This window comes from Doryrhamphus excisus, linkage group LG8, assembly GCF_037039965.1.
Source record: "Doryrhamphus excisus strain RoL-2023G ecotype Guam linkage group LG8, RoL_Dexc_Guam_v1.1, whole genome shotgun sequence".
In the NCBI taxonomy this organism is placed as follows: domain Eukaryota; kingdom Metazoa; phylum Chordata; class Actinopteri; order Syngnathiformes; family Syngnathidae; genus Doryrhamphus; species Doryrhamphus excisus.
In genome coordinates, this window is record NC_136364.1 from 6,648,039 (window position 1) to 6,666,945 (window position 18,907).

Here is an 18,907-nt window from a genome sequence, read left to right on the forward strand (position 1 = left end):
CAGTTCAGCTGTAGAATACAAGTGCGTTTTTGGAAAATATTGGTTCCCGACTAAAACGGAAAAAAACAAAATTTCCCTTTGACACAAATATTGTTTGCTTTTGTGACTGAAATATCTAAATAACTTTAGCAACATACATAACAGGGCGACACGGTGATCGAGTGGTTAGCGTGTAGACCTCACAGCTAGGAGACCAGGGTTCAATTCCACCCTCGGCCATCTCTGTGTGGAGTTTGCATGTTCTCCCCGTGCATGCGTGGGTTTTCTCCGGGTACTCCAGTTTCCTCCCACATTCCAAAAACATGCTAGGTTAATTGGCGACTCCAAATTGTCCATAGGTATGAATGTGAGTGTGAATGGTTGTTTGTCTATATGTGCCCTGTGATTGGCTGGTGACCAGTCCAGGGTGTACTCCGCCTCTCGCTCGCAGTCAGCTGGGATAGGCTCCAGCACCCCCGCGACCACTCGTGCGGAAAAAGCAGTAGAAAATGAATGAATGAATGAACATACATAACACACAAAAGGAGGGTTTTTTACATCAAAAACAATTTCTTTACAAATATGACACTATGAACTAGTTGAAATTTTCACATTTGGAACTGAACTATGTGAGCGCACGTACGCATGTGTGCATGTGATAAAATTTCCCTACAACCTTCTGCACGCTACACTCCTCCATGTCAAGCTGTACCGGAAATGCAGTCGGTTTTACAAATGTACGCATGTACACATGACTTTAACTTGTATAGCACTTTTATATGTATTATAGTATGTATTGTTGTATGCTCATAATATTTTGGCTTTTACAACATTTTCCCCAACCGAATTGACAAAAACTGACAACTTTATTTTGTCTGGTGTGTGGACGGTTGGCAAATTCCAAATTCCTTCCTTTAACGGTCTTGGCATGTGTTGCCTCTGTCACACATTGAATGCAACACGATGTGATTGAACAGAGGATGTCAAACAGCAGTTCACCGCCTCTCAAGGTGCTCAGCTCTCTATGTGTCTGTCATGCTTTCCTCTGAATATTCATCTATTTATAGACAAAGTGTAGGCGGTGAAGAGCCAAGTATTCAAGCCAGGACATGATGAGAGATGCTCTCATAGGAATGGAACCGCTGCAGTGATATCATATCCTCATTGATCACATTAGGAACCACTGCACGATCTAATGAGAGGAAGTAGAACTGTGTCAAATGTGCTGCCTTCATCAAGATAATATTGCAGTTGGGTTATTCTTCCATTGCCATCACTGATGGCTGTTTTGTGTTTTCTTTTTGAGTAAAACATATTGTAATGCAAGTGATATGTAGTATTCTGGTCACTCGGTGACAGTAATATTCCATGGATGAGACATCCATCCTTATTACATTAAGTTACCTTGTACTCCATGTGGATGCAGAGGGAAAACGGTTCTCCTCCCATTCGGTGTGGAAGTGGTAAGTCTGCCGCTTCTCAAGTTTTATGTCTTTCCACAATCCGCTTTTTCTACACTCCATTTCAAACCCTTTCTGAAAGGAATAGTCTGGATTTTTTGACATGAAGTTGTATGACATTCCTATCGGCACTGTGGTGCATCAAGAGTGACTTACCCCACACTTGGTCCAGTGAGCCCAGTTCTGGTTGGATTTCGGTGATGAGGAACATTGTTCCTGGAAGCATGGAAACAAGTTTTATTTTCTGATGAGAAAAAAATTAACCTTGACGGTCCAGATGGCTTCCAATGTTACTGACAAGGAGAGCTCACCTGAGATGTTTTCCACACGGCACAGTGGAAGGGGCGCCATCATGATCCGTCAATGGGAAAATTGAGCTTCAGGTTGTGCAGGGGCGTCAAACGGCAGATGGCTATGTGGTGATGTTGCAGGGGCATCCCTCATGACTGAAGGCCCTGGTCTGTGTGGTAATGACTGGCCTCTTCAACAGGACAATGGATTTCCAAAGTTTGGTTCACAGGTGATTGTGGGTCCCACAGACAGGAATCGCTAATTTCTTGGGGCGTTTTTTGGTGTACATCTCCCAGCCGGTGGATCTTTATGCCAAGTGGAGACACAAAAGAGACAAACAAATGTCCAGCGATTATCAGAAAAAAGACACAGAAGGTGTTCAGATGTCAAAACAGACTCAGCTGTGCATTCCTGGGAAGTGAATTCACTCCCTCAACTTGATGGCAACACGCTCAGCAACTCCCAAGGCGCACGCCCGCATGTTAGCCTGCGGATGATAAGACATGGTTTTGGGTTGGCAGATAGCGTATGACAGGAAACAGTTTAGATGTTGCTTCTTGTGTGTAACCCTTGACCCAAATAGTTTAGCCGCTGTATGTATGCGTCTTCTCACTTGTGGACAGAGTGGGTTTTTGTTCAGCAAAAAAGGGGAGATGTGAGAAGAGACATACTGTATGTGATTTCCTCACCCCCAGACGGGTGTGCACGCTGGCACTATTGTGTTGGACTCAATGCGGGCCCTGTCACAGACCCACAAACACACTGACCTGTTTTCCAACAAGCGTCCAAGTGTCGTATTGTCTTTTATTATTAAAGCAGCGTGACAAGCGATTTCACATGCACGAGTTTACTTTCATAAGCTGCTCTGGGATGGAGTTTTTAGATGGCAGAACCAATACAACATATCATACAGGCATGGTCATGTGTCACGTTTTTGTATGCCTTGCACGCCATCTGGTCTAATTCATTTACTGGTGTAGATACTGGCACAGCATGCGTGTACACTATCTGACTAAAGTAACTACACGAATCCCTCACACAAAGTAGTATTCCTTATTTCTAAATGGAATATTTTCATAGTTAAAGCATAGAAAATATGTTTCTGACATTCTTAATATGGGTTTTAGCATTATAGACAGAAAATAACACCCTTATAGTCACGTCCATGCTATTGTTATTCTTTATTTACATCACATTGCACAGGCTACAGGGACATAACATAGCATAGAAAGCTAGTAACGTAACTTGTTAGCCTCTCCAACTGACTTATTCTAAACTTAAGAAAGTGTTTCAAATGGAGTGGGGAAGAAAAACAAAGAAGGGAAAATTTACCACTTCCACATAGAATGAGAGGAGAGCACTTTTTTTAATTCGATCTCCTTCATGACATGTCTGTCTCAGCCATGGCGTGTCCCTCTCAGCCATGGCGTGTTTGTCTCAGCCGAGGCATGTCCGTCTCAACCATGACGTGTCCGTGTCAGCCATGGCGTGTCCGTTTCAGCCATGGCGTGTCCGTCTCAGCCATGGCGTGTCCGTCTCAGCCATGGCGTGTCCGTTTCAGCCATGGTGTGTCCATCTCAGCCATTGCATATCTGTCTCAACCATGACATGTCCGTGTCAGCCATGGCGTGTCCGTGTCAGCCATGGCGTGTCCGTGTCAGCCATGGTCTGTCCGTCTCAGCCATGGCATATCCGTCTCAACCATGACGTGTCCGTGTCAGCCATGGCGTGTCCGTTTCAGCCATGGCGTGTCCGTCTCAGCCATGGTGTGTCCGTCTCAGCCATGGCATATCCGTCTCAACCATGGCGTGTCCGTTTCAGCCATGGCGTGTCCGTCTCAGCCATGGCGTGTGAGCTGGGCTCTGCTTGCTTAGTAGCCAGTCTCGATGCAGTGTCAAAGGTTATCTAATGTCATGTCTCATAACATCACTGATGCCTCATGACCACAATATCGCATACTGAGGTATTTGATCAAGCTAGGAATTACTGCAGGTAAAAAAGTGTATTATTAGTATCAACTTTGATCTTTTTTTCTGATTTTACTTTTTTTGTTGTTGTTGTTAATTTTCCAAATATTTCAACTTTTTCCCAGTAGCTTTTTTCTATCAATTATGACTTTATTCCCATAAAATTCAGACTTTTTCCAAATGTAATTTTACAAAAACTTTGTTCTATATTGTTACTGTAATTCCATTTTTTGGTTTGTTACTATACTATGCCTTAAAAATGTATTTAATGTTTCAAGTTTATGCCACTAAAATGAGATTTTTATTCCTTATAATATTACCACATTATTCAGAGAACTTGGATATACTGCATATTACGGGTAGTCATGTCAAGCATGTTGGCGGTAGTGTCATTATGTTGGGCTGCATGAGTGCTGCCGGCCGCTGCTGTTCAATGAATGGAAATGGATGTGGTGCATGCTGCGCTTCACAATTTCACAGTGCACGTCGGGATTTCCCTCGGTGAACCGCAGCTCCCCAGAAGTGACAACACTCATGCAGCCCCAGACAATGCTTGAAGAGGCAGTGTTGTGATGAAGTGTTCCATTAGTATGTGTGCTGTATGTGGGGGCGGGAGGGGTCAAAGTCCATCTCTTCTATTGTGCAGAGAGAGGAAAGATAGAAGAGAGGATGGATGTTGATGAGTCGGTGTGTAGCGGAAATGAAAAATAGAATATTCTGGACCCCGAGTACAGCTGGGAGGTGGTAGACGTTTCAGCAAGGTCTCGCCAAACCACCATTGTCTGACTTCCTCTTAAACAAGACATGAGCTCACCTTTTTTTTTCCTCCATGGATGAGCTCATCCTGCGGTGCCTTTGTTCATTCATGGCCAACGCACCCGCCATGCTGATCACAATATTGACAGGTCTTAAAAAAGCACCTGCCGCAACCGATCATAACGTTAAGTTCACTTTGACACCAGAATGAGATCTTCTCATTCTCAAGGGAGAATTTTGAATGCAGCTCTTGTATTGGAGCTCATAAAATTCACATGACCGGTTTCTGTATTGATATATTATATAACTGGGTGTTCTTTGATTGGCCCATTCCATCCATCCATTTTCTATGCCACTTGTCATTATTAGGGTGCTGGGGTACGCTGGAGCCTATCCCAGCTGTCTTCAGGCAAGACGCGGGGTACACCCTGGACTGGTGGCCAGCCAATCACAGGGCACATATAGACAAACAACCATTCACACTCACATTCATACCTATGGACAATTTGGAGTCGTCAATTAACCTAGCATGTTTTTGCAATGTGGGAAACCGGAGTACCCGGAGAAAACCCACACATGCACCGGGAAAACTTGTCTCCTGGCTGTGTGACCTGAGCACTAAACACTTGTCCGCTGTGCAGCCATGTTGAAATATTTTGAAGAAAAAAAAACAGGAAAAATGTGAAAAAGGAGCAAAGAGTGAAGAGCTGAGATGCAGTTTTTTCTTGAAATATACACTTCTTAGCATATCTACATGTTACTTTACACAATATCAAAGTAGCATCCTATGTGGCCCTCATTGGAAACACATGAGGACATGGCAGCACCATGTAACATAGCCGCTGTATATTCAGTGATGTTTAATTGCCATGTCAATAGGTGTCACCCTGCAGAGGGAAGTGATGTCATCCTGGTGATGTCATCGTTCTGGTGGAGGCAGCAAGACACGCTGCGTGATGTATAATGCATGTTTTAGTGCGCTGTGTGTCCATACATTGCGAGTGTTGTGCTGTGCCGCATTGATGAAAAACAAGCACAAAGCTGAAACGGTTTGAGATGACGGATGTTGGAGATTACAGACGTAAAAATAAGAATGGGGGGCTGTCATGTGGGATCTGCAGACATAACTGCCTTGCAACGACACTGTGGGCCACTGAGCGGAGGCGTGTGGGAGAGAAGAGTGAAAGGCAACAGTGAGGAAGTGATCTATTCAAGGAGAGCATGATGACACCCTGACAGGATGGGGAGACGTCTGACATGTTTGCATTGGCATGTGGAGAAGAGTACACTTTTACATCACTTGAAGGCATCCACGCATTGGCAGTAATCCCTTGCCACTGTGTGCTTCCAATTTCACACTTAATATAATGAATATATCATGCTGTTCATGGTTGAATATGGAACTATTATGAGTCAAAACACATTTGTATTCATGCAAATGTTACATATTTTTTGCCTAAAGTGAGCATTTTCAGGCATAAAAATGGCTAAATGAACCATTCCAAGACGTTGCGATGATATGTACTATTCCACACTGGTCACTAGGTGGCAGTAATGTTACTGTACTGCTGGGTGAGACACACAAGCACCAGACTTTTATTGCAGGTTGGAATGATCTCACAACAAGCCCGATAATTCCTGATAAAAACAAGGACCTTTTTTGCAGCCGTAATCCACAACAAGCTAAAACTTACCTTGGAACTTCTGTCGTCCGGACCCCCCACCCCCACCCCTCCCACCACCACCACCACCACCAGAACACTCGTACAACAACACACACACCAACATTGTTTACATCTTAAATGTATTATATTGGGTAATAGGGCTGTAAAGGTGACCATAGGGGTGTTATTTTATGTCTAGAGGGCTCTGATTATGCTGGTCTACTATGTAATTTTTGGACTTGATCTGCTTCTGAGAAAAAAGTGGCTAAATCTCATTTACAGTATTTTGATAAGATGAACTTAAAATTGATTGCTAACGGTGCTAGTTAGCTAATGTTTTCAAGCACTTTTTGCATTGTCTCCTCTACTCAGGATCATCCCTGAGCACATTCCAACAGTAGTCAGCAAAGTTAGATGGATTCCTCTTTCCCTGATATCTTCTCTCCATGGCTGCCACGTCCTGGTGGAATCCTTCCCCGTGCTCATCACATACTTCTCCACACTGGGAAGGAATCTAGATGGGAATGCAAAGCAACATATTGCAGAAAAGGGCTTTGCAGGCCATCAGGAGGTTTGCCACCAGCTGCTTATAATGATCTGCCTTGTCATTTCTAAGAAACTCTGATGTAAAAGTCAATTCTTCTGCATGGATGCATGGTGTCCACTTCCAAGAGAGAGATTTCTGTATATAAAAACGAAACATTGTATGTAAACACTCTTTTGTTCCAAAAGTATTTAACTTGTTGACCAGTGTAATGTTGGGAAAAAAACATATTGAGAAAGTGGTGAACTATGCTCTAACTACAAAGATATTCCATTTGTAAACAAAGACGCCTACTCTCAGATATGGGAGTCTGAAACCAATTCATAAACAAGAGATTAAACCCAAGAGTTTGACCCCCATAATTTCCTCACACAGCTCAACGCACTGTAAAAAACCACCCATGATAACTTTTTTTTTTTATCGGTTTGATATCAACATAAAAAGCCATATCGGTATAGGGAATTTAGTGTTGAACAATATCGGCATGTTGGTTGTCGTCAAAAAAGCCAATATCGGACATCCTTAAAATTGTGACCTTTTTTCCAGGGATGCTCCGATCAGGGTTTTATGCTGACGATACTTATACCGATCATCCATGAGTGATGATACTGATACCAATATTGATCACATAGATAACATTTATTTTCATTGCTTATGTCAAGCCCAACAAAGCCAATATGCGTATTTTACCAGAACATGAACAATATGTTGGTATCCACAACTCACCTGTGTGTGTGTGTGTGTGTTTTTGCTGTTTATCTCCAATACCAAGATAATGCTGTTTTGGAGAAAAAGAGACCCATTATGCAGCACGGCGTTTGAGTGGTTAGTGCGAAGGCCACACAAGAGACCCAAGTTCAATTCCACCCTCGGCCATGTGTGGAGTTTGCATGTTCTCCCCATGCATGCGTGGGTTTTCTCCGGGTACTCCAGTTTCCTCCCACATTCCAAAAACATGCTAGGTTAATTGGCGACTCCAAATTGTCCATAGGTATGAATGTGAGTGTGAATGGTTGTTTGTCTATATGTGCCCTGTGATTGGCTGGCCACCAGTCCAGGGTGTACCCTGCCTCCCAAAGAAGCTGGGATAGGCTCCAGCACCCCCGTGACCCTTGTGAGGATAAGCGATAGAAAATGAATGAATAAATGAATGAGACCCATTACAGTTTCTCCCGTCAGCTGGTTCCAAGGTTGTGTGAGAAAACCAAACAGACGTCTTTACGCCCTACCAGGGTAAATTGCTGTTTGCCTCACCCCCGGCCCTCTTCGTCCAAACACACACAAAGTGTCTGTAAACAATGTAACAACATTCCTGCCTCTTAAAGAACTGATGCACTTTGCACAATGATGATAGGGATTAGATCCAATACAAGACAACAATGTTCATGTTTGTGTGTGATGCTGTCATAAAATCATGAGAATTTTGGCGTCTGACAGACTGGAGCCACAGGCAAAGTTTGCTGTATGTTTCATAGGCGTGGACCGGCCGTTTAGCATGGGGAGCTCCCAAAGGTAAACAGTTACACCGAATCACTTCCAGCATGTTTCAAGTGGGCGACTGTTGTTGCAGTTAGAAGCAGTTGGCTAAAATACACAGACGAGATACTGTATGTGGCTGCAGGGGTTGGTAATTCATCATACAGAGATGATTGATAAGTCGACCGTGCAGACGTGAATGTTAGGAAAAAGGCACATTTTCACCGCAGGAACACAACACAACAGGGGTGTTCAAAGTGTGGCCCAGGCATATTCTAAAAATAAGACTCATTAAAAAATGTTTTCAACGTGACGGCTCACTCCTACCAAAGTCTGAAATATACATATCAAACCTTATTGTATTTTGGGGTTTGACCCCTTTAAAGGCCACTGTGTTAATATAGTACACACCATTATCTAACATCACTCACTGATCATTTCAGTAGCAAGGTACCTTTGCAGAAAAAATGTTGCTGCATGCTTTGGATGGGTAAATGTAGCACCATCTGGTGGACAAATATAAACTTGCAATTTTAACATCAAAATTGCGTTCGTTTATGTCAGGGTGTTCAGCCAGTCCACGATGGATGGATGGATGGGTGGATGGATGGATATGTCGTGTCCAAACCTTGAAAAAAAATGAAAGGATGCAACATTGATATAAAGCAACACATGTAGATATGTATTTATATATTAGATATTTCAAGACAAAACTGCATCTCAGCTTTGGCATGTATACTGTAGATGAAAACACCTGAAACTTTACTATTATCAACTTTACTCTATAGTCTTTTTTCTCCCATTTTTGTTTGTCGGAATTTCAACATTCTCTTATATAATGTTGTTTTGTTTTTTTTTTTAGGATATTTTGACTTTATTTCCATAGTATGCAGACTTTTCCGCCAATCTAGTTTTAAAAAAATTACAACTTCAGTTTATTTCTCATAATATTAAGACTTTTCTTTAATATTTCAAAAATGACATATTACAAGTTTATTATTGGAAAACTTGTTTTTCGTATTTTACTTTATACTTTATTTTTGTAGCTTTATATTTTTCTAAAATTGCAACTTTATTCTTTGTATTGTTTGTTTTTGTTTGTTTTTCATGGTATTATAACTTTAAAACAATTATATTTTGTTTTCTTTAGCATCTCATCTTTATGCTGCTTTTCTTCCATGAAATTCTATTTTTATAATAGGCTGTGGGTCATTGAAAGAAAAAGGCATTTCAACAGTTTTTAATGGGACTTTTTGTGGTTTTTGTGTAGCTTTGGCATTTTAGGCTTATTCAAAGAACAGAGATGCTTGTAAAAATCATTATCCTTAAGCAAATTCAGCCTGTATTCCTCTGAGCTACACTGATACGCAACCTTAAAGTCGATTTTAAAGTATTTTTCCCCCCAAAGGATTTGTTGGAGTTGTAATTGATACAACTAAAGAATCATTTAACTTTGCACAATACGCTTTGGATGTGATGTAGCCACTCACTTGGCAATGGCAAAAGTGCAGCTCACTGATCACTACCATGAGATTCAAGTGTTTTATTTAATTAAAGGGTTCATTAGGCGGCTTCTAGCCGAGTAATTAGTTGTGTTGATGGGTAGACTACAGAGGAGGGCTCACCTGCTACCGACAGGCTTTTGGTTCCCTGAGACGGCCATCTGGAGGAAAGAGACAAACAGTATTTTACAATAAACGTATCATTCTGGCAGTGTCAATCAAAAGGGAGGCTTTGTAAGGACAGATGTGTGTCTGTGTTGTGCTTTCATACAACTTGTTTTCTCTCTGACAACGCCCTCTGCTGGCGAATTGATGAAGCTGAACAAGGAACTATGGCACATAAGCGCCAATGTTGCGGGCCTTAAAGCTGAAATATAATACATACAATATAATATATAATACAATGATAAAAAAGAAATAATAAAGCTGTAATATTTGGAAAATTTGATTGCAGAAATAGTTGTATATGTAACAAAAATAAAGTGAAAATATTATGGGAATAAAGTCATAAATATGAAAAGAAAATTTACAAGATGAACCTTGAAATAGTTGGAAAATTTAAAAAGCAAACCAGCAAAAAAGACAAAAGCAGGTGTGAAAATATTAAAAGAAAAAAAGACACAAAAGAGTGAGAATAAACCTGTAAAATAGAAGGATTTTAGTAGCATAGATGTGAAATATTAAAGGCAAAATATACCCTTTTATTAAAAAAATGTAATATTATGAGACAACAGAGAAAATTAAATGACCTTGTAATTTTTTGAAAAATGTAGTCACTTAGAGTTTAAATATATAAAAAAAGTAATGTTATTCATTCATTCATTTTCTACTGCTTATCCTCACAAGGGTTTTGGAGCCAATCCCAGCTGTCTTCGGTTGAGAGGCGGGGTACACCCTGGACTGGTCCACGCAATATTGAAGAGATGTGTCAGCTAAGACTAATAAAAAACAGCGTCCCTGAGGCCACACTAGCTTACACTGAAATACAACATACCTGTAGATGTTACCTCGTGTCGTCTTTCTCACTTCCTCATACTGTATGATGACGTCATGGTCCTGCATGGGCAGCACAGAGAACCCACAGGGAGAGTCAGTCACGGGTCAGCTAATCGGTGCCAGCAGGAGCCCTGTAACCATGGCGACGATCCCATGTTCCAACAGGGAACATGCTCTCCCCCGCCACTGGTTTCATATGCATGTGCGTACATTTGAGGAACCCGCCATATTTATGCTATAGTAAGGGGGTTTGCATGGCTGCTAATGATGTGAACCCACACACACCGGCAGCATTATTTCCGCAATTAGCTGTTCACCCCTCTTCTGTAACATATGGCTCATGCATACGTTCATGAGATGCAAGCCTTGCAGCCTCTTGTTTGGACGCCTCCTCTTGTGTAGCTCAGAGAAAGGCTAGACGAGGAGACGTGTGGGCGGTATCAAGGTTGGGGTACCCGAGCAGCCAGCAGCTCAAGTGGCAATGACTCAAAGCATTAGAGGAGGAAGGAGAAGTACAATCAGAAAAGGTCAGCTTTATTAAATGCCACAAGATGGAGAAAGCCAACGTCTGTATGTGTTGATGCGGGCCAAGGTGCTTTAGATGGAAACAGGCTGAGCAGCCAAAGAATGAAGCCTAATGCAGTAATCCTTGCCCAAGATCACTTCCTGTATACATAAAGCATATTTCATGTGGTTGGAATGTGAGAGTGAGAATGATGTGGCGTCTAATAAGGTTTTGCACGGTGAAGTTGAAATATCTCATCTGTCTTTAGTTTACGTTACAGGATGAACTCGGCGTGGACTGGACTTCATTTTCGTGTGAGGTGGATCCATGGAAGGACAGCAAAGTTGCAACATCTCTGCACCTGCAGTGGACAGCTGGGGTGACTCAGCGGACTTATCGTTCTCTCTCAGATATGTAGATCACATTTAAATGCCTTTTTATGCTTGTTTTTCTCCAGAAAAATGTTCGCTTTGAGGACCTTTGAGACTCAAATTTCACTTTATCAACCATATAAACATTAAGAATGCTATTGCATATCATTGTTATATTGCAACATAGTATTTTTACCTTTAGAAGACACTATAGTACACACATATGTATTGTATGGAGGCCACACTCATTCATCTCATCTTTAAAGTGAACAATCAGGAAACTGATAGATGGAATAGTTGGTGAAATTGATCTTTTGTACTTAAAAATTGACCTTTTCACCCGCTGGTCCATGTTGAGTAGGCCTACATAACAATAATAGATAACCCTAATAAATGATAAGCATTTCATATATGTTTTATTAATTAGTAATTCAGTTTACACGTTTATTTAGGTTCTAAATTAATTTAAGCAAAACAAAATCTGAGCATCACTCTTTCTACTCACACCACAAATCCCAGAATGCACTGCGAAAGGTAAGGTGGCGAATTCGTCTGTTCCTCGTATTGTTTCAATGCAGACCCTCACAGCGTATCCATTAAAGTGGACACTCCTGGTTTTACAGTGTACTTATAAGTGACACAAAGCAGTGGAGTTTATAACGCATCATACGATGTCAAATTGTCAAATTTAATGACGTCTATAAAAACTCACGAAGGCTAGTGCTAGCTAGTGCTAGCTAGTGAGCTCTCCAATTGCAGTTGAAGTATAGCTCATAGAGCTAACAACTGCCATGCACTGTTTTAGTGCCTAAAAGATCTATTCACTGTAATTTCTATATCGATATATGCCTTGGTGGGGTGATAAAACTCGAAATTAATAGCGCATTACTTAACATTTGACTTAAATTCAGTAAAGAAAGTTATGCTATTAACGCACACAAGATGGCGCCAGAGCATCTCTGACCTGCATGGACACCAAACCTTTTGCAAATGGAAATATTATCTTGTGAGGAGGAAGGGTTTAATTACCATTACTAGAGCTTAAGTCACCTCCTTTGTTGAAGGATTAATTGTGTTCCTCAAACAATGTAGAGGGGACGGGGGGTTGCCCACACACAAAGTGTTGTAAAGTGTGAGGAAGTACTGATAACAGGAAGAAACACTTCAGTGTCTTAATGCACAACGGCGGCGATGGACATCATTGACACAACAGTTAAAAAAAATAAAAATACATCACTTTTGTTTGAAATGGACACACAATAGAAATAAAATGCAGTAAATGTCAACACTGTTGGCTACTTTACTTTTACTGTCCATGTCAATTGCGTCATCAGTCACACGAGGGCGCTGACACATAATCATATAATTTTAAAAAAATATTCCAGTTTCGGTCTAACATATCAGAAACATTTTACATTTGTTGTAAAATGTTACAAAGCAGTTGCTAGACTAATTAATAATGGTTAATTGGTTGTGTAAAATCCCCAAGTGGGTATGTGCCCACCTGGGGTTCACCACACATGAGAACCGGATGGAGAGAGGGGGGTGGTGTCCCCTTCCTACTTGTAGCCCCGCCCCTCTTCCTCACTTGCACACACCATCCAGGAACCTCCCTGCCGGGCCAAACACGCCTGGCTGGCCTCAGACGCGCTTTTTGCCGCGCACTGCAGTGTAGTTTATCGATGCTGCTTCCACACCAAGCCTGGTTTCCACGCACTTTCTCTCAGTTCCCGTGTTGGATTAATCAAGAAACATGAGCCACTGAGCGCAGAGTTCCTCTTCAGGTGAATATGCAATTTTAAAGACATTGACGGCAAAGTTTAGTCTAATTTCTTAGTTAATCAGTTTTCTGATGAACAATAATTAAGAATCAGGTGTTTAATGACTTTGTTCAGGGGATCAGAAGGAGTAAATGTCTTTTAAGATACAATCTATCTCTAGCTAGTTAAAGGTGTTTGCCTTTGTATACAGTGTAGAAACTATTCTTATTCTTATCTTTTTAATAATAAATAATACTTTTGCATGCACCACCCCATAGGAGCACCGTATCAGATGTACTTTAAGTTCTCGCAATGTATACAGTTACAATTGTCAGTTGTTAATGATGACCTTTCACTTTGCTGAACTGCCACAAAACAATAATTTTCCTGCCTGTTGTTGCTCCTTCTAAATATATTGCCCTCATCTAGATGTTGCCAGGCTGTTAATGAGTAAACTGTGGGAATTTGGACGCAGCTAAGCTCTCGGATGATTGCTATTCTTCTTTGTTTGCCCTCAGGGCTGAGATCGGCTCTCCGCAGGGCAAGCAGTGTTTGCACTGCGGCCTTCCGGCTGTGACACAGATAGGGAAAGAGGACATCCGAGGACCATGGATCTCGGCAACGACGTGGACTTATCCAACAATAACATCACGCCCTTGTGGAAACGGCGCACAGACAACTGCAAAATGCCGCAGGATTCGAGGAAACCACGGCCCAGGAGCTACCACACGAACGGCGTCGTGACGACGGACTTCCCCGTGGAGGAGTGTGCGTTTGCTTTGAGCCAACCGGCGGAAAAACTGGTGGTGACAGCCCCGTGTCCGGGCAAGAATACCGCCGTGTTGAAGCATGTTTTGCACAAACCTTCCAAAAAGTCCAGAGTTGTCCGGAGCATCAGCATCGGGCACATCGCCAATGGACGTTTCTCCTTGTCTAAATTCAAGCCTGAGAGCAGCAGATCTGCCTCACTGGACAACAGAATGCGTAATGGAGAGTACAACACAGGAAACCACAGCAACGGAGTGACAGTGTGGCCAGAGAAGTGTGTCAGAGATCCTCAAGGACTCATTTCTAGTGTGTTTAGTCTGAGCCTGCCTAAGGAGAAGACGTCGTTCAACCTGTCCCCACCTGACGGGGTTCCACACACGCCTAACAATAACAACCTCGAACTGTCCTTCTCGTCTCCATCAAGCCCATCTCCTCCAACTAGACGGAGTCCTTCCCACAGCTCCATGTCCAGCATCCCCTCCTTAACCTCCCTCACCTCCTCCGACCCCCCGACACCTCGTTCCTCCTCGCCGCCCCTCAGGCAGTCGTCATCCTCGTCCGCCTCCTCACAAGACACCAGGCATGCTTCTTCCTCCCCCTCCCCCTCTCTTTCCCCGTGTATGTCACCCTGTCCGTCTGTGGTCCTCAGCACCCACAGCCCCGCCGCCCTCAAGATGGGGACCCAGCAGCTCATCCCTAAGGGCTTAGCCTCGGATATTCGGCACAGCAAGACGACTTCGTCTGGGCCACAAGGCCAAGGGTTGGCAGGGCTGCTGGGGTTGGACGCTTCCAAGAGGACATTAAAAACCCTCAGCATGGTAGAGACAGGAGCCTACTTTTCCACAGGAGCGGGTCACGGCGGGGGCACAGATGGGGAAAGCGAAAGCCCGGGGACATTAAGGAGGGGCCTGAGGAGTACATCCTATCGGAGGGCTGTTGTCAGTGGAGTCGATCTGGAGGCGCAGTCGCTTACCCAGCCCGTCCTGAAAGGGTCAGAAAGCGATAATAAAACACCCCCGACCAGCCCAGGCAGTCCCTGCATTGTGAAGCCAACCAGCCCGGGGGCACCCAAGCCTGACAGCCCACGGACACAAACTCCTCCTGCAACAGCGAAGAGCAAGGTGAGCGAATCTGGAGTCCAATAAAGATAACGTATTATAAAGATAAGAGTTCAACAACACACTCGCTGACTCTTAAAGTTCACATAATGTGGTACAGACTTCACAGCGGAATCAGGACAAAGCCTTACAAGGACATCTAGTATGTGATGGTTGGAAGACATGATGTCATGCTAGTCAAGCATACACACACACAGAGTGGCTCTGTTTGACAATGACAGATGCCAGCAGAGAACAGGTGACAGAGTCTGTGTGTGTATGTTCTCTCATAGTTTAACCCATGTGTGTTTTAGATTCCTGAGAAAAGGAACCGTTTGACCCCTCAGCGGACCTTTGACAGTGAAGGTGAGAGCAGCCCTTCCAGCGTTGCATTTCACTCATAACTCAGCTTGTTTCTATCCTATTCCCTTACACACACACGTACACGTATAATCCCTTTTTAAAAAATGTCTTTCAGAGGAAGAGCTGTACCAGAACTATCAGGAAAAGGCGTTACATAACGATTCTGATGAAGATGCCGATTCCAGACAACCTCAAGCAGATAAAACCATTGTGGTGCAGTACCGACCCATACGGACCTCCTGGAGCCAGCTTAGCGTGGTTAGACACTCTGAATATTCCAAACACATGTCAGCTTTGGGCAACCTTTACAGACATTAGTCTCTTGGAACACACATCAAATCGGCGACGTAAGCGACGTTTGCTTTTAACACAACAGGGCAGGGCATAGAGGAGTCTTGCCTGTAACACAACAACTACAATAATCCTGTTTTGGCTTTACCATGGGTGTGGACTCGAGTCATGTGACTTGGACTCAAGTCAGACTCGAGTCACAATTTTCACGACCTTGGACTTGACAATATAACCAAAGGCTTCCAACTCGACTAAGAACTGAAACAATTCAAAATCAATTAATTGGACAGTCATCCCTCGTAATATCTTGGCTCCATTATCGCTCCTACGCTATATCATGTTTTTAAGGAAATTAATCAATGATCACTGTTTAGTAGTAGACCATGGTCTATTATTAGTCAAAACATATTGAAATACAAGTGATGTGTAGTATTCTGGTCACTAGGCAGCAGTAATGTTACGTGGATGAGACATCCATCCTTATTACATTACCCTACCTTGCGATGTAGACAGTCATAGATGCAGAATGTCCTCTAATTTTGCTAGTTTGCTAGCTTGCGCCTGTCTATAATAATTGTGCTATCCAGTGTAAACAATGAATAATAGAGTAATGGAGACCATAGGATTTTATGTCTACAAGGCTCAAATGTTAATTTGGGAGACACTAAATAGTGCTTGGCGGCACGGCAGTCAAGTGGTTAGCGCACAGACCTCACAGCTAGAAGACCAGGGTTGAATTCCACCCTCGGCCATCTCTGTGTGCATGCGTGGGTTTTCTCCGGGTACTCCGGTTTCCTCCCACCTTCCCCAAAAAAAACATGCTAGGTTAATTGGCGACTCCAAATTGTCCATAGGTATGATGGTGTATTGTGTATATGATTGGTATTGACTGTGATTGGCTGGCGACCAGTCCAGGCTGTACCCCGCCTCTCGCCTGAAAACAGCTGGGATAGGCTCCAGCACCCCCGTGGCCCTCGTGAGGAAAAAGCGGTAGTGAATGAATGAATGAATAAACAGTGCTTATGACTTAGCGGGCTAAGATTTGAAGCCTATGCCTTCAACTGTCTTGTCTAGGCTTGAGATTTGACTTTAAAGACTTAAGACTTGCAAAATACTGACTTGCTGCCACCTCTGGCTTTCACTATCCCCTTTCACACAGAAAGGGAGAGGAAAATGAGCAGCTTTAATAAGTATTGTCTACATTTTGGGTAAATACAAAGTAGTATTTGTGAAGTTTTTGTAGTATGTCAAAACAAAAAAGGAGCATTTATGTAGTTCCAGGTATGTCGTCATGAAACGATGAAGAATATCATACAAACAAACTCCACAAACATGGCGGGTGTTTCCATGAACACACTTCACTCTGACATTGGCAAGCATTTTAACCTCAGCTGACAAAGTTCACTTCTTTATAGTCTGAAATTATGGTAATGTCATTGTAGCTTCATTCTTTTGTAGTTTCACATACTGTGTCTTCATCCCATGACTTTATTGTATACAGTGCTTGGAATGCTCTCAAGAATGCTGTCATATCCAGTTGGGTCACAGTCCACAGCGTGCCTGCCTCCCACTGTCCCTCAGTGTGCTCAGCCAAGAGTGCAGGCGTACTTCTTCCTCAAGAGCAGGGAGGCAGACAAGTCAGCCAGACCTCTTTTGGGAGCACTGCTAGGTCTCATGCCAGTGTGCTGGCAAGCTCCTTCGTATTTGCCAGACTGAAGCTATGCATAATATGTAGTGCTTTCAGAGGGGAAATGTGGTTGCCTCTAAGTTGCATAATGTAGTTAGGCATTGGAATGGAGGGAGGCAGGGTTGTACTCAATGAAGGCATTGTTTATTCTCAGGGGTTCTCAGCGATGTGTTTACTTGTTGAGATGCGATTAAACATGCAAGGGAAAAGATTGAGGAATTCAGAGATGAGCGTGAACTGTAAATTAAAGGGAAACAATAACATCCGGCACTCATGCAAAACCATGCGTCTCACCTCATCCATCAAAATCCGCTGTGGCCAGCGAATAGTTAACGGTTGGGATTGTGATGTTGCGATGCTGTCCCTGCAGAAGCCAAGAACCAGACTTATGAGTTGTCTTCATCCTGGCTCTTTTGTCAGTCAAGTTTTCATAGTTCTAACATCAAGTCAAACATTTCAGTCCAAGGGGCCTATCATATTACCTCCTGAGCATTAATTGGTAAAATATAGATTTAGGGCATGTTCCTTTTGGAAATGCTCTTGAAGGAAAAGTACACTTTTTGGGAGGGAGATTTTGCCCACCATTCACAACCCTTATGTGAGACATGAACACACAGCTTTCTCTTTTCTGTGTGTTCTAAAGATATAAAAACAACTAAAAAGAGGCAGCTAAGAATGCACATAGTGGGACACAACTACTCTCTTTCTGCAAAAACTTCTAAAATGTTCTAGCAACGCTCCATTTTCTATAAAATGTGATATAATATTAACCAAGCTACTGTGACATTTGTTTTAATTAATGTTATTGACATTGTACGCCAATATAGTCTCAATGGGGTACAAATCAGGGCCTTGTTGTGCCAGTCCTAAGCCTGGATAAATACAGAGGGTTGTGTCAGGAAGGGCATCCGACATAAAAATTTTGCCAAAACAATTATGCAATTATGCAAATTGAGACCAGCTATGTTGTTTGGTCTTGAGACAGTGCCACTGGGGAAAAGACAAGAAGAAGAACTGGAGGTAGCAGAGATGAGGATGCTGAGGTTCTCATTGGGAGTGACCAGGATGGATAGGATCAGGAATGAGTACATCAGAGGGAGATAAAGTCAGAGAGGCCAGACTGAGATGGTTCGGATATGTCCAGAGGAGAGATAGTGAATATATTGGTAGAAGGATGCTGCCAGATAGGATGCGTAGAGGAAGACCAAAGAGGAGGTTTATGGATGTAGTGAAGGAAGACATAAGGGTAGCTAGTGTGAGAGAGATGGATGCAGACGACAGGGTTGGATGGAGGAGATTGATTTGCTGTGGCGACCCCTGAAGGGAAAGAAGATTAACATTGTTACGCCAAAGAACTGCGTTACTTGTATAGTGACACCTTGCCACACCACACCGGCTGGTTACTGTCAGGCTGTTGTTAGGTTTTTGTT

The 18,907-nt window shown here is 42.8% G+C and overlaps 1 protein-coding gene across 1 annotated transcript in view; it reads left to right on the forward strand.

Annotated features, from left to right (window-relative positions):
* Positions 1-12,737: 12,737 nt before the first annotated feature.
* LOC131134176 (rho guanine nucleotide exchange factor 26-like) overlaps positions 12,738-18,907 on the forward strand; it is a 29,793-nt gene continuing 23,623 nt past the window's right edge. The window contains exons 1-4 of the mRNA XM_058079131.2: positions 12,738-13,295; positions 13,790-15,160; positions 15,451-15,502; positions 15,615-15,757. Coding sequence (XP_057935114.2) covers positions 13,880-15,160; positions 15,451-15,502; positions 15,615-15,757 — 1,476 coding nt within the window. The 5' untranslated portion in view covers positions 12,738-13,295; positions 13,790-13,879. The remainder of the gene's footprint in view (positions 13,296-13,789; positions 15,161-15,450; positions 15,503-15,614; positions 15,758-18,907) is intronic.